General features: G+C 38.4%; 2 protein-coding genes across 3 annotated transcripts in view; both read right to left on the bottom strand.

The window, feature by feature from the left end:
• The window catches only part of fbxo25 (F-box protein 25), a gene marked incomplete at its 5' end in the record, with an annotated part of 123264 nt that overhangs the window by 19906 nt on the left and 89908 nt on the right, over positions 1-13450 (bottom strand). The gene's annotated exons all lie outside the window — the stretch shown is intronic.
• Positions 32-4420, bottom strand: alkal2a (ALK and LTK ligand 2a). Its single transcript, XM_079477667.1, has 6 exons — positions 3709-4420; positions 3031-3288; positions 1960-2013; positions 1793-1873; positions 1596-1669; positions 32-737 (listed from the first exon to the last, which is right to left on the bottom strand). Exons 2-5 carry the CDS (start codon positions 3251-3253, stop codon positions 1605-1607), a joined length of 423 nt encoding a protein of 140 aa, XP_079333793.1. The 5' UTR covers positions 3254-3288; positions 3709-4420; the 3' UTR covers positions 32-737; positions 1596-1604.

Raw genomic sequence — 13450 nt, 5'->3', positions numbered from 1 at the left:
TTGACAATACTGATTCAGGACCCCAAAGCTTAAACAATCATAATTTATTTAAATATATTTTTTCTTAAATATATACATCCTAACGAACCCATCGTACGTATGTTTGTAGTAGGTCTCGTTTGTACAATATTTACATATCAACTTTTTGGTGGACTCTATACATCAAAATATACTGACTATATTGCACAGTCGTACACTCTTGCACAAAATACGAAAAGCTTTTGGTCACAGATTTACGGCAAAGACCAACCACTCTCATTATTGTGCTGCTGGCGAACAGAAGCAAAATAAAACGTTCATGCAGGTTTCCAGTGCTAGCACAGAGAAAACGAAAGCTCTCTCGCCATAGTATTTGACGTGTAACCCCTGCCGATCAGCACTGAAATCTCATTGTATGATGCTAACAGAGTGCAAAACCAAGATGGTCCCTTTTTCGTGGTGAAATGTTTTTCTTTCTTTGCAAAAGTGTTCAGAACCAAGTAAGCCAGATGCTTTCCTCGTTCTCTGACGTCTTGCAGGTTTCGCCTTGGCGAGTCCAGTCGACCGTTATGTCCTCAGGCAAGTGCATGGCTTTTTGTGTTGTTTGTGACTCAATTCTTTTCTAGATCTGTTCTCCGGAGAGGCAGAGCTGTGTTTTGGACACAATGTGCTGATCTGTTGGAATGCTGCGTGTTGGTTTAAATTATTTTCTCTTCTCCAAAAGGCACTTTGACTGCTTTTTTCTTGGCTTCAACCTGCTTGATAAAGGAAGTGAAATTTAGTGCCATTTCATACTTGGCCAGGTTCAAATACATGTGTTCAGTCGGTTGCATCACAAAATGTGTTCCTTACAACATTATCCTGAAAAATGTAAACGGATTTGTTACATAGTACTTCCCCCACGGTGCTTTAAAAAAAGCAATGAAATGTAATACATCGAGTTCAGACTTTTGTGACATCATGTACTTGCTTAAATCATATACAGAGATGGGACGCAGGCGTATCTGTAATAATGATTTAATCCTGGTATGAATCTCAGTTGTAAAACTTTCAACAGCATGTGTCCTCGGGTGGAATTCCTTAAATTCTCAGTTGTGGTTCTCTCTATTGTGCACCAGTTTAACAAATGTATAATTTAGTTAATATTGAAATATTACTTATTTGACATGGTAAATCCAATGTATACACTACAGTTCAAACATTTTAGGACGCTTATTCATATTTTTTCTTAAAATAATGATAGCAAAATTATGAAATGAAATAAGGACACTATGGGATTTATGCTGTAACTAAAAAAAGAAAAGAACACTAGTATTCTTTATTATAGTCACCTTTTACCAATATTTTTTTGACATTTTTTCTTGACATTTTATTGAGCAGCGTCCCATCAGAGTTCCCATCAATTGTAAGCTCTTTTTGGCTGCTCTTTTTCTTTATTTTGATCATTAAATAAAATGTAAGTTTTGCAATGCAAATAATTTACGCTTCAAAGATTATATTTTTGTCTACGAAACTAATTTCAGACATTTACACATACACCTCCAAATGGTTTATATTAAGACAAATGTATATGGTGTACCAGTATATAATACAGCTTCATTTTTTTAATGTCTTACCTGGTGGAATTAACGCTCTTGACACCTTGGACTCTCTGCTAGTCGTGTCAGGAGCCGCGCGCACCTCTTGTAGTCTGAGGACAAAAGTCAAATCTGCGTTAATAGGATGAATTTGTAGACTACATTTTCCGTGTTAAAAGACCATGTGCAGAGGCATATCTGTGACTGTGGGGCGTATCTGATGCGAGTGTACTCACACGCAGGGATGGTGCAATCTCTTGTGTTGTGATACAGTCTGTAGACATGCTTTTTGCATTTTGCATTGAAATACAGAGGACCTGTGGAAGGAAAAACAAGGTTAAAGTAAGGCGTCCCTACTTTCCTGTATTCTTCTATGGTCATGCAGTAAACAGTCGCCTCTCACCTGTTAAATGGTGAATAATCCTCTGCTTCTTTCTGAGGTCTCTGGGAAAGATTTCTGCCAAGAGAAAGAAACAGTCATTCAAAGGTCAAATCTTGGATATAACCTTTGAAAGGGTTGATTCTGGGCTCAGACAAATCATTCCGCTTAACATTCCCCAGCAATGAGCATGCTTTAAGCTTTTAACAGCAGCCGTTTATATGCCAGAGTGCGCAGATTATGATCCCATGTACCTAGTGTTAAACACTCTCCTGTCACTATTTCAACACTTCTTTCATCACTAGGTGTTCAGACAAATATGCAGTACACTTTTCTCTTATGCTGTTCAATAACCACAGATCAACTGTTGAATGAAACATGATCGGCATACATGTATATTCTGCACCGTATATTTGTATTTTCAGCCCTGATTTTGGGTGAAAGTCTACAGAACTGCCTTTTTAAGACAAGGTTTTAATCGATTTGAATTAATAGTTTCTTTTTTCAGTGGTAGCACTTTGGGATTCTTGTTAATATAAAGTGTGTTGTAACTAAAATGAACTATTATGACTATTATTATCATCATTAATTTGCTAGCATGTGTCATCTCAAACCTGTTTGACTTTCTTTCTGCAGAACACAAATGAAGACGTGTGACCCCAGCATGACTCATGTGCGTGTGCCCAGAACAGGTGAAATGCAAAACTCCTGCAGTTAATGCTCTGAGGAGCATTGCGACTTGGAAATGAAGGTCAGCGAAACGAAAGCTCCTCGATGATGCATTTCAACACTAGCTGCAGTTACAAATGAACGAACGTCTTTGCATTTGACTGCAAATATCAAGCCAATTGTGGTTTTCTCAAAGCTAACGTTTTAAAAACCTAAACCAAGAGGTTCACACGTACTTTTTGTGGATTTATGAAGGCGGTTGCCAAATTCCCAACAGCAGAGTAATCACATGTGTAGATCATTACAGATGTTGCATTCATCTTTGACAACCAAAACATGTCCAAATATTTGGCATACGTTTTGAACAATGTTGAGCTTTTTTGTTGTCATTTAATGCAATGACCTTGAGTCTTTTGTTTAGTTTACCTAAAATTGTTTCCCCTGTCTTCGTTTTGAGATTATGGCTGTCCTTAGACGCGGAATGCTCGCCACCAACACTGTTTTCCACTCTCCTCATGATGTCCATTATCCGCCTGAACCATGTTTTCTCCTCTTTTTCGCCCTTGTTTATTCTGGGATAGCTGTGCGCTGTGGTGCAGATGAACAACACGAGCCCCATGACCAGAACTGGAGCCCTCAGCGCGCGCATCGCTCCTGCAACCAGAGCCTAAATCCTCGAGTTCACTGGTGAGAGAGTTCAAACATTCATTTCAAAACCACAATAAAATCATATAAATTCAAATAATAATATAAGCTGTCTCGTTTTAAAACGAGTGTCAGTCTTTGTCCTATCGGGGCTTTCTGGTTAAATTAACAAACGAAACCTTAAACGGAAATACTCTCAGCCCATATAAGTGCATTGTTTATCTCCGGATGTACAATTAAATAATCGCAATTTAATATAGAAATGTAACTGTGAGCCAATTGTTCGCCACAATGTAACCGATTGATTTAATCGACTTTTATGCTATTTGTAATAATTGTTTCGAGACGATGATAATATCTACACGTTACTAAAGTTCTCCCAAAAATTTCCCAACATGTGCGGCTTTTGTTCAAAAAAAGCTTGATAAAGTAATAATAGTAAGTGTTCAGTAAACCTACCTGTGGACGCTCGTGTCGCGTCGTCGGTTTCCGTCAATCTGACAGCTCGAGTTGTCACGAGCGCGCGATGTATTTGTCTAGTCTCGGTGTCTATATAACCCCACGCGAGGATACGACGAGAAAGGGTGAGCGTGTGCGTTCCACAAAATAGTCCTTTAATATACTCAAGCGTGGGACGTGTCAGCGGTCAGTCTCCTTCTCCTTCCTGGTGTTATCGGTACTTGCGAGAACTCCCCAAAGCTCCTCGCGCTCGTCTCGAAACACTCGCCGTAGAGTCACGCCAATTTATTGCGTCTCGCGCACGGGAGTACTCGTCCCTCGTGGGGTTGCATCGCCGCATCTTTAATTAGAAACGCGTTGCACGCGCAACGCATCTTCGGATTCCCGTTCCTCACGCGCAGCATCCTTTTCCTCTATGTCATTAGAGCACTCAGAAAGCTGTAGGAAGAGATGCGGCTATACCAGGAACTGTCCCACAGACTGGAACACCCATAGTGACTAAAAGTCAGGTTTTCCCCTCACACTCTGTCATATACATCAGCATTTCATCTTCTCTGATCTCCAGAGGCTCGATTCGAGTTACGGATCAATGCCTGGAAGTGACCACCGCTGATGTAATTATTTTGCGTAATGGTAATATTAGCAGACGAGCAACGTTCAGCCACGCAGACCGGAGAAAAGTCCCGTGCTCCAGTTCTCAGGATTAGTTTGTGTTTGCTTTCACTCACACCACTCCCTTAAAGCAAAGGAGAAGTGGAGCTATTGGCTTCATTTCTCTGGCTCCCATCCCAGTCACAACAGGTGATATGCACCCAAGCGGCTTTCTATAACATATAACAACATGCCAGGTCTTTGTCAAACTCCAAACTGTTTGGTGTGGTTTACATGGAAACAGGTTAACACGTTTGGTTATCTTATCAGTGAGGCGAGGTGCCCATAAAAGCGGCCGCCGAGGTTTTCAGCACGACATCCAGAGGAGAGCAACCCTGCGTGCGATAAGGCGATTATACTGCAGATATCATAAAACCCTTGTCTGTACAGCGAGTACTTAAACAAAATGACAGTCTCGGGTGTCCCGCAAGTAACTTTATATGGAGGATAATTAGTTCAATATCAAAAAGGGAGGATAAGAAAAGCCTAAGCGACTTCACAGGCATGCATGGACTCGCCGGCTAACAGAAGTGATGGCTCACTGACATCTTGCTTTGTTATCTTGTATTGATCTGTAACAAGTGCTAAAATACATTCGGAAACTTTTGATTCAAACAAGACGGCTCAAAGGATGTCTCATAAATCACGAAAGCGTTTTCAACCAAAAAACACCAGGCCTACGCATGGAAAAAAGAAATGCATCTGGTAAAATTGAAAAGTGCTACAATTGAATTTTCAAGTCATACATTTTAAAAATGTGAATGCATTGCGTAAAATAGCACATCGGAGTCTCATTCTGGTTTTCTTCCTCTGCCAACACAGACATGTCCAGTATTTTATCAATTTATGTGGCCGCTAGAGGATTCGGCAAGTTCAATACATTTATTTTATTACGTGAACTGGGCTGGTGTCTAAAAGGTCATGGGTGTTATCTTCATGAACAATGTGAGAAATGAACAACGTTTTCGTTTACTCATCCTCACGTTGCTTCCGTCTTTTAAATGACTAAAAATTAAACAGAAACAAATGAGACGATTGCTGACACACAGTAAGAGATACAAGTAATGTGGGTGGCATAATTCCCATTGTTTAATAATATTTGATATAACTTTATATTGACAGCTATGTCGTGTGATTGCATGCGTTATATGGACAGATTGAGTAATGATCGAAATCTCAAAGGTGAGATTTTATCAGCGGATAAATGAAAGTTTGCTCCTCATTTAATCAAATTGGTAGAGAAAACAACAGAGATGTTAAAGAGACTTTCTTTGTTATTTGTCTGCCTGCTTAAGTTCGAGAACATTGTCGAGGCTTGTGGGTCAGTGTTTCGAACCAAGACATATTAAAATGTCTAGCCTTCCCATTTTGCTTTATATTTGCCTCTCTTTAAGAAACTAAAGTAGACAAAGCCCTAATACTATTGGCAGCTCGTCGAAAAAGTATTTACAAGACAAATCAGGCTAGATTCAGGATCATTGTGAAAATTTGGGGTTTATTTACTTTGCTTGTTTGTTTATTAAATGAAAGGACATTTTTAGTAACCAAGGTAAAATACACTGAAATTAAATCTATACTCCTGTCTCAAACAAGACAGATTACTCCCTTTCATAAGTTTTTGTAAAACTATGTTACCTGGAAAGAACAAACGCTTTGTTCAATTCATATAAAAACAAACACAGTTTAATCAACTACAAATGCTTCAAATGTTGGTATATTGCCTTAACTAATCTCATTTACAAATGGATTTTAGATCTGTGCAAAGTGCCTGTGGGTGTGACCACTCGGAGAGAAAAGGTGTTTGAAGTCAATATGAATTGGCATTCAAAGAACCCATTATATTCCCACAATGGGATGAATTTTTGAGCGAAACAAGATGTTCAAAAAGAATGGTCGGGAGATTTTAAGATGTTATCTATTGGGAATCGTTTGGATCAAGAGAGGCAACAGGTGTTGGAGGTGAGGGGGTCGAACAATAAGCAGGGTTGACATCTGCCCATGCGTTTTTATGAGTCTTCTTTTGCACTGGAACCTTTCACAATAGGACCAAGAAAGTGTATCAACATAAAACAGCGTTGATTGTCATTTCATGCTGATTTTAAGGGAGGATTGCTGGACAACACTACCGTCAAACTTTATTATCTGCAATGTTTTCATTGGTGCACAGCCACAAGAAAATTCAAGATCGCAAATTGAAACACATCAGGTTTCTGTAACAGGGTTCACACAATCCAGCCAGCGAAATGTGTGTGTGTGTGTGTGTGTGTGTGTGTGTGTGTGTGTGTGTGTGCATGATTTTCAGCGGGACTGGACTTCTGGGGAGGGTAAAACACATCAGAAGGAAAATAGTTTGGATATGAAATGATGGAACGGAGTGTAGAGGTCTTGCGGTAAGAATGAGGAGCAGCGGTCACACTCATCACAGGAAGCATCAGGAGGTGCTGGAGACGTTTCTCTCTTTTTGTAAGTCAACAAAAAATAACCTCACCAAGCCAAAATCAGCTGGCATGATGGAAGACTTTCAGATAGCCACCTGTGGAGGAGAAGTGAAGAAGATGAGCAGATCTCAGGCATATCAGTCTCTCTCGCACGTCTTCCCCGTCTCACGTGCATGCACAAGCATAAGTGTGACGTGTGTAAATGGAATGTGAGAAATAGGAATATGGTGAAATTCAGTATCCTGTTAATTTTTTTGAAAGCCTTGCATGCCAAAATATTTCTATTTGACATTTCTGTTTTATATGTTTGATAAAGAACATTCAACATCTCCCATATGATCTTGATTATCTCCGTACTACAAATATTGTGAAGAAAAAATGAACTATAAGCAATATCTATGACATTTAAGTGGCCATTGAATGCAGGATGTTATTGGTGAAAGTGGTTTTGCAGGTTTGTTTTTCTTTGTGATTTTGAGACATGATGATCCAAGATGTTTTTCGAGAATAAACACATAGCAGGCATGCAGGATTGTTAACAAACAAACAATCAACACTAAGACACCAAATTCTAGCAAAGAAAAATAATGTGTTCATTTCTCTTCAAAAACAAAGTAAAGGCTTTCCGCAAAATATAAATCTCTATGCACACATGTATTTTTCTAACACACAAACTTAAGTGAACACTCAAGTGTTGCCATTTTTTTAACACCGTTAACCTGAACAGAACTAAAAATCAATCTGGCAACCTGCTGTACTTATGAGAGTCACTCTTGTGTGTGTGTATTTAGGCTTCATATATGTAAATTAACGGCGTGTAAATAGGTGAGTGCCGATGGCTCATGCAAAACTGCCCGACACAATGCTAGGGTGGTATGGGTTGTTGCCAGGTCATTGCTACGTGGTTTCTAAGATATTCAAAGTGTTTATAGTGCATTGCTACGCTGTTGCCATAGTGTTTTGGCTGATTAAGAACATCTATGACACTTTTATGATGTTTGTTTATTTATCGTTATTTAGGTATTTGTTGTTATTTTGCATCCGATTGTAAAATAGTTTTTTGCCCTTATTTCTGACGAAACGCTCGTTAAAGGACCAGTTCACCCAAAAAACGAATTCTGTCATCAATTACGCACCCTAAGCTGTTTCAAAGCTATATATACATTTATTTGTTCTGTTGAAGACTATAGAAGATATTTTAGACTGTTGAAAACCAGTCAATTCTGTGGCACCATTGATTGTAGTTTTCTTGCTACTATGTTAGTCAATAGTGCCCCAGAACTGTTTGGTTACAAACATTCCTCTAAATATATATTTTTTTATGTTCAGCGAAACACAAAATATTGTGTATAGCAATCAAATATTTTATAGGTTTGAACCAACGTCTGGGTAAACAAATGATGACAGACTTTAATTTTTGGGTGAACTGTACCTTAAAGAACACTGAAGTCAAACAAGGTTCTGTATTTCTGTTTCAAGTGCGTGTGGGGCATGTGCTTCTTTGTATACTTTTGATTGCGTGTGGTATTTTTGTGATTGCGTGTCTGGTATGTGAGTGAAAGAGCGCACACGTGTGTGTCGGCAATGACCCTAAAGCATTTGATCTGATGGATCTGTGGCCCTTGCTTTTGGACTCATTACTATCAATGGTGATGAGCTCATCTGAAACAAATCTCTGCGCGGGATTCATCTCTCACGCCCAATGTCACGGCTCTATTTCTCTTCTGAATAAATGTTCTCTGATGAAACTAATGATAATGTCCTATGACCACCGTTCGAGCTGTCGAGACAAGAGGGGCTAATGTTTTTCGGGTCAACGTGTTGAACTGTTATGGTTGTGTCATATAAAGAACGGCGATCGGAGTTATTAGTGCGTTGGTGGTCCTCATAAGAGTGCATTGAGATTTGTTGAGACAGAAAAAGAGACATGAAAGAGAGATTTTGAGGTCTTTGATGTGTTTTTCTGAAGATGAGGCGCATCTGGTGGAGGTGCAACATCTGAGCGAGAATTTCTCTCATGCAACTGTAGTTTGATTATAGGCAATCAGAAATCTAAATAAAGCCTTTGTGGCATCGCTTCTGGTTTTGTTTTTTTGCATTACAAGGGAGTGCTTGTTTCTCATCCACCACAAGCCACAGTTCTGTTGAAGGGTTAAACATTTACAGTAAAACCTTATTTGACACAAGACGAGGCTAATCGTCCATTCTACCATCAGTTTGACTAATTTTGTACTGTTGAACCTGTTTAAAACTCTAGCAACACTATAATCTTTTCACAACTCAGGGCTACTTGATGCCTCAAGCTTTTGTTTTGACATCCCATAACCCTAGATACAATGCTTGGGTTATAGTTTGGGTCTGGGTTTATGTTTTGTCTATTCCACCAGAAAACATTAGAGGGGGGGTGGTTCTCTTCGATACTCTTAGGTTCATGTGCTTCTGCCTTTCGTTGTTTTGCATTTAGGTAAAACAGCTCGGCTTTGGTTCATTTGTACTTTATAAACATGCCACTCGCTTTCCAATTGTTTTTGCATAACTCAGAAGTGATTCAAAATGTGCTCGCTTACAAAATGGCTTTCTCTGTTTTACCTCACATTGCAATCTAAAGTTTGTGAATTTTTTGACCACTAAGGAAGATTTTAAGTTGATGTACTTCCAACTGTCTCCCTATTGTAGTTGAGGAACTATTCAAACTTAAAGGAGAATCCCCATTGTTTTACATTTGTCTAAATTAAAAAAGATATATGGAATATTAGTGCTTCTTAAACAGGATCACACACCTATCATGATAAATATACAGGCAATCCAAATGTGGCTCATAATGGTTTAAGGCTTACAAGAAAACTTAAAGCCCAGTCAGTCTCCATATTGCTTAAATATTTATTAGATAATTGAACTTTACTCAACATTAATTTCACATTTGTCCACAGTGATACCAATGTATTTATGTGATGCAAGTGCTCTTGGGGAGGTAAGTGTGTGTGCAGTAAATTTTCCATCCATTGAAAAGGATCCAGCGAATGTTTCGCTCCAGACACATTTGTCAATGTGAGTTGCAGTCCAAATATTCAGGGAGTCTCCCTGATCCAAATTTTGGAAACACTGCCACTGGCTAAGTGACACTTTACTTATTCATTTCCCCTGAATGGCCTGTGGAAGGTCTGTGAACTCATCGGGGGTTAACTCCTGACGTCAGGCTCAGCCGAAGACACAATCAATACGCCGGCGCACCAGACGATTCACTCAGACAAACTCTCCCGAGAGGACGCCTGTCAGGTGACTGTGATTGCCGAGTAAAATATCATCCTGGATCTGTTTTATTTGTTGAGCTAGATGTCATGTAAACTAGGATACAGTTAAATATTTATATAATAAACAGTGTCTTAGTAAATGAACATTTAAATCAGTTGCAGGGTGTAAATGAACATGTTTAAAGTTCATTAATAAACCTAAATGATTAAAAAACTATTACCAACAAACACCATTGACGTAATGGTTATGTAAATAATCATAAATAGAATGTCAATATTAATAAACAGTCATATAATGTGCATAATGTGTGTAAACTGTGGCGCATGCTCTCTACATTTCAACTGAGAAGTTCATGATCATTTATAAATTAAGACATAAAAACAAGGATTAGTTGTTTAAGTTTTCTAAAACAAAATGCTAATTTATTATACGAAAAGTTGCAATATAGCTTTGACCATAAATGGTGTTCCCTGACCAACAAGGATCTTCACTGAGGACTACAATCCTTACCATCCTCGCCTAATCCACGTGAGAATGTCATAACAGCCTGAAATCCACACACATATTTACATATGTTTTTAATTTAGCCTCCAGATAAGCAATTGATCTGACAGTGGTCAAGCAGATAACAATAAATCTGATTTAATATTGCATCCTAATGTTTCTGTTATCTTATTATGTCATTTCTAGCAAGGCAAAAGACATGTGAGAGAGAAAAGTTGTCAGGGTGAGTCAGTATTTTACCTGATGAGCAACAGGTAAAAAAGCATTTCCCTTAATGCTAAGCACATTTACACTGATTCGGGATCAGCCAGCCAAGACAGGTAAACATTATGTTCTCATCACTCAAAAAAGTCTCATTACCTTTAAACCCTCAATGGTCAGACTTTGTGGGCGTACCCGGCAATACAATTGCTTTGGAACCTTTGGATGTTCTGGCCAATCATAGCACACCTCGCTTTTCAGAGCGATGAGCTTTGTAAAAAAATCTGTGCGTTTCAGAGAGGCGGTGCAAAGAGAAGACACAAACATGCACGGTACGTGTAAAATACAGCTTTTTTTAACCTTAAATCGAGAATTCACATTGCTTTACATCTAAACAAATTATGATATTCGTTTTAGCCGTGTCATATGACCCCTTTAAAGTTTATGTGAAGGTTGGCTTTAGTTTATACCTTTCATGTCCTCTGAGCCTTTTTCCAGGTTCTCCATCAGGTTGGTTCATCAAAGACCCTGCTGCATGGTGGTCAGACTGGTTTGTTAAGCACAACAGCGATGTCTTATTTTAATCTGATATGGTTTAATTTTACGATGTGAAGTAATGAAAGTTTTGTACATTATAAAATATATTATTTGCCACAAAATTGTATTTTGCATATGACATAATGAATGATCTGAAGAATCTGAAATCATTTTCCACATGTTAGATAAACGTTTGATGATACATTATCCACAGCGGAACAAGATACTTTTTTTGGTCTTTACAATGGAAGTCAATGGGGGAGACGTTTGTTTGGGTTCTTCAAAATCTTCCTTTGGGTTCTACAAAACAAACATCAGATTTGGAATGACATTGGCAATGATGTCCTAACCATACAGAAGCGCCATAGCCGATACAAGCTCATACTAATGCCGCCGAGGTCTGTCCTTCATCTGAGTGGCTATTCATGCCTGAACATCTCTGAAGTCACTCATCACCTTCATACGCTCCATCTGAATCATTCCCTAAGTCTTGCTTCATCCAATCAGACTGTTTCTTTCTACGCCCACCCTATTTCATCCAATCCGACATCATCAGCACGTGGCCTATACTTCACAATTCCATTCATTAAATCCGCAAAGTAGATCAAAGAGTTTCAGACGCCAGACAAAGAAAAATAATATCTGACATTATCATTATCTGCCAGACAATCTTCATCTTTGAAGGGGGGTGGATGTGAAAGGAAAAAAGAAATTCATAATGTCCTGTCCACAGCCCAAGTTAGTTCCCATGCGAGCACAGTTATCTAGACAAGTTCCATTTCATCCTGTTAGTTATTAATGACCACCCTCCCTCATCACCATAGCAGCAGCTGTTGGACACTCAAAAAAGGGAAAACTTTACTGCCATGATCTGACGGCCTTACACCAACCTTTTTCTTATGCTTCTGTCAAAACTCCTATTTGGCATTTCAAACCTGGTCCAGTTTAAAGTTAAAGTAAGATAGAAGTAAGATATATCAAATATGTGAACATAATTGGTTTAAAAAAGGTTTACTTCACTTTTAGCCATTTGGCTGACATTTTTATCCAAAGCTACAAACAGTACATTCAAGGTATATTTGTATTTAGTACATTCCCTGGGTATCAAACCGATGACTTTTGGAATAGAAAAACAATATTTAAATGTTGTTTAAATATTCTGTATTTATAGAAAATAGTTTAATCAGAAAAAAAGACTTTATAAATAATCAGTTTTAATATTGTGGTCCATCGGCATATAAACTTTTACCATCTCAGAATCTCAAAAAGTATTGCAGTTATTAAAAGGATAGATTACCCAATTATCTAAGTGCACATGATTTCTTTTAACCTTTCCAGTCTGGCTTTCACCCATCGCACAGCACAGAAACAGCACTTGTTCGTGCAATGAATGATATTATAATATTGATGGATGTACAACCATCTTAATTTTACTAGACTCAAGTTCAGAATTTGATACTGTCTGTCATCACATTCTATGTTCTCGTCTATCAGAACTTGGCATCAAGGGCACTGTTCTTTCTTATCTCAACGACAGAAAATACTTTATTGCCATGCAAGGCTATAGGTCTGACACTGTTTCACTCACTCAAGGTGTTCCACAGGGATCTGTTCTCGGTCCATTTCTTTTCATTATCTATATACAGCCACTAGGTGACATTATTCATACATCTACTTTGAAGAAAAATCTACTTTGCCTGCTACACTTACGGATTAAAATGAAACACTGGATGTCACAAAATTTCCTTAAATTAAATAGTAGCAAAACTGAAATAATGCTGATTGGATCTGCTGCATCACATACAAAAGAGTATTTATAATTGACATTGATGTGGTTCTTCTCAAACCTTAAACCTCTGTTCGAAATCTAGGTGTCCTGATTGACACATCTCTTTCACTTTCAATTGCTGCAGTGGTTAAAAATTCTTTCTATCATCTGCGCAATATTCCACGTCTTCAGTTTTCTCTTAATCTGGTTGGTACAGAAACCCTAGTGAATGCTCTAGTTACTTCACGGCTAAATTACTGAAATTTCTCCACTTCTCCACAGTCTTCACTTACTAGCTGTTTTCTCACGCATTCAGTTTAAGACTCTCCTGTTGACATTTAAGGCTTTGAACAATCTTGCACCTCCATCCAAGACCTATTTCACCCATGCA

This window comes from Barbatula barbatula (assembly GCF_947034865.1).
Source record: "Barbatula barbatula genome assembly, chromosome: 17".
Taxonomy (NCBI): domain Eukaryota; kingdom Metazoa; phylum Chordata; class Actinopteri; order Cypriniformes; family Nemacheilidae; genus Barbatula; species Barbatula barbatula.
The sequence above is the reverse complement of the archived record's forward strand: the minus strand, read 5'-3'. Positions and strand labels throughout refer to the sequence as shown.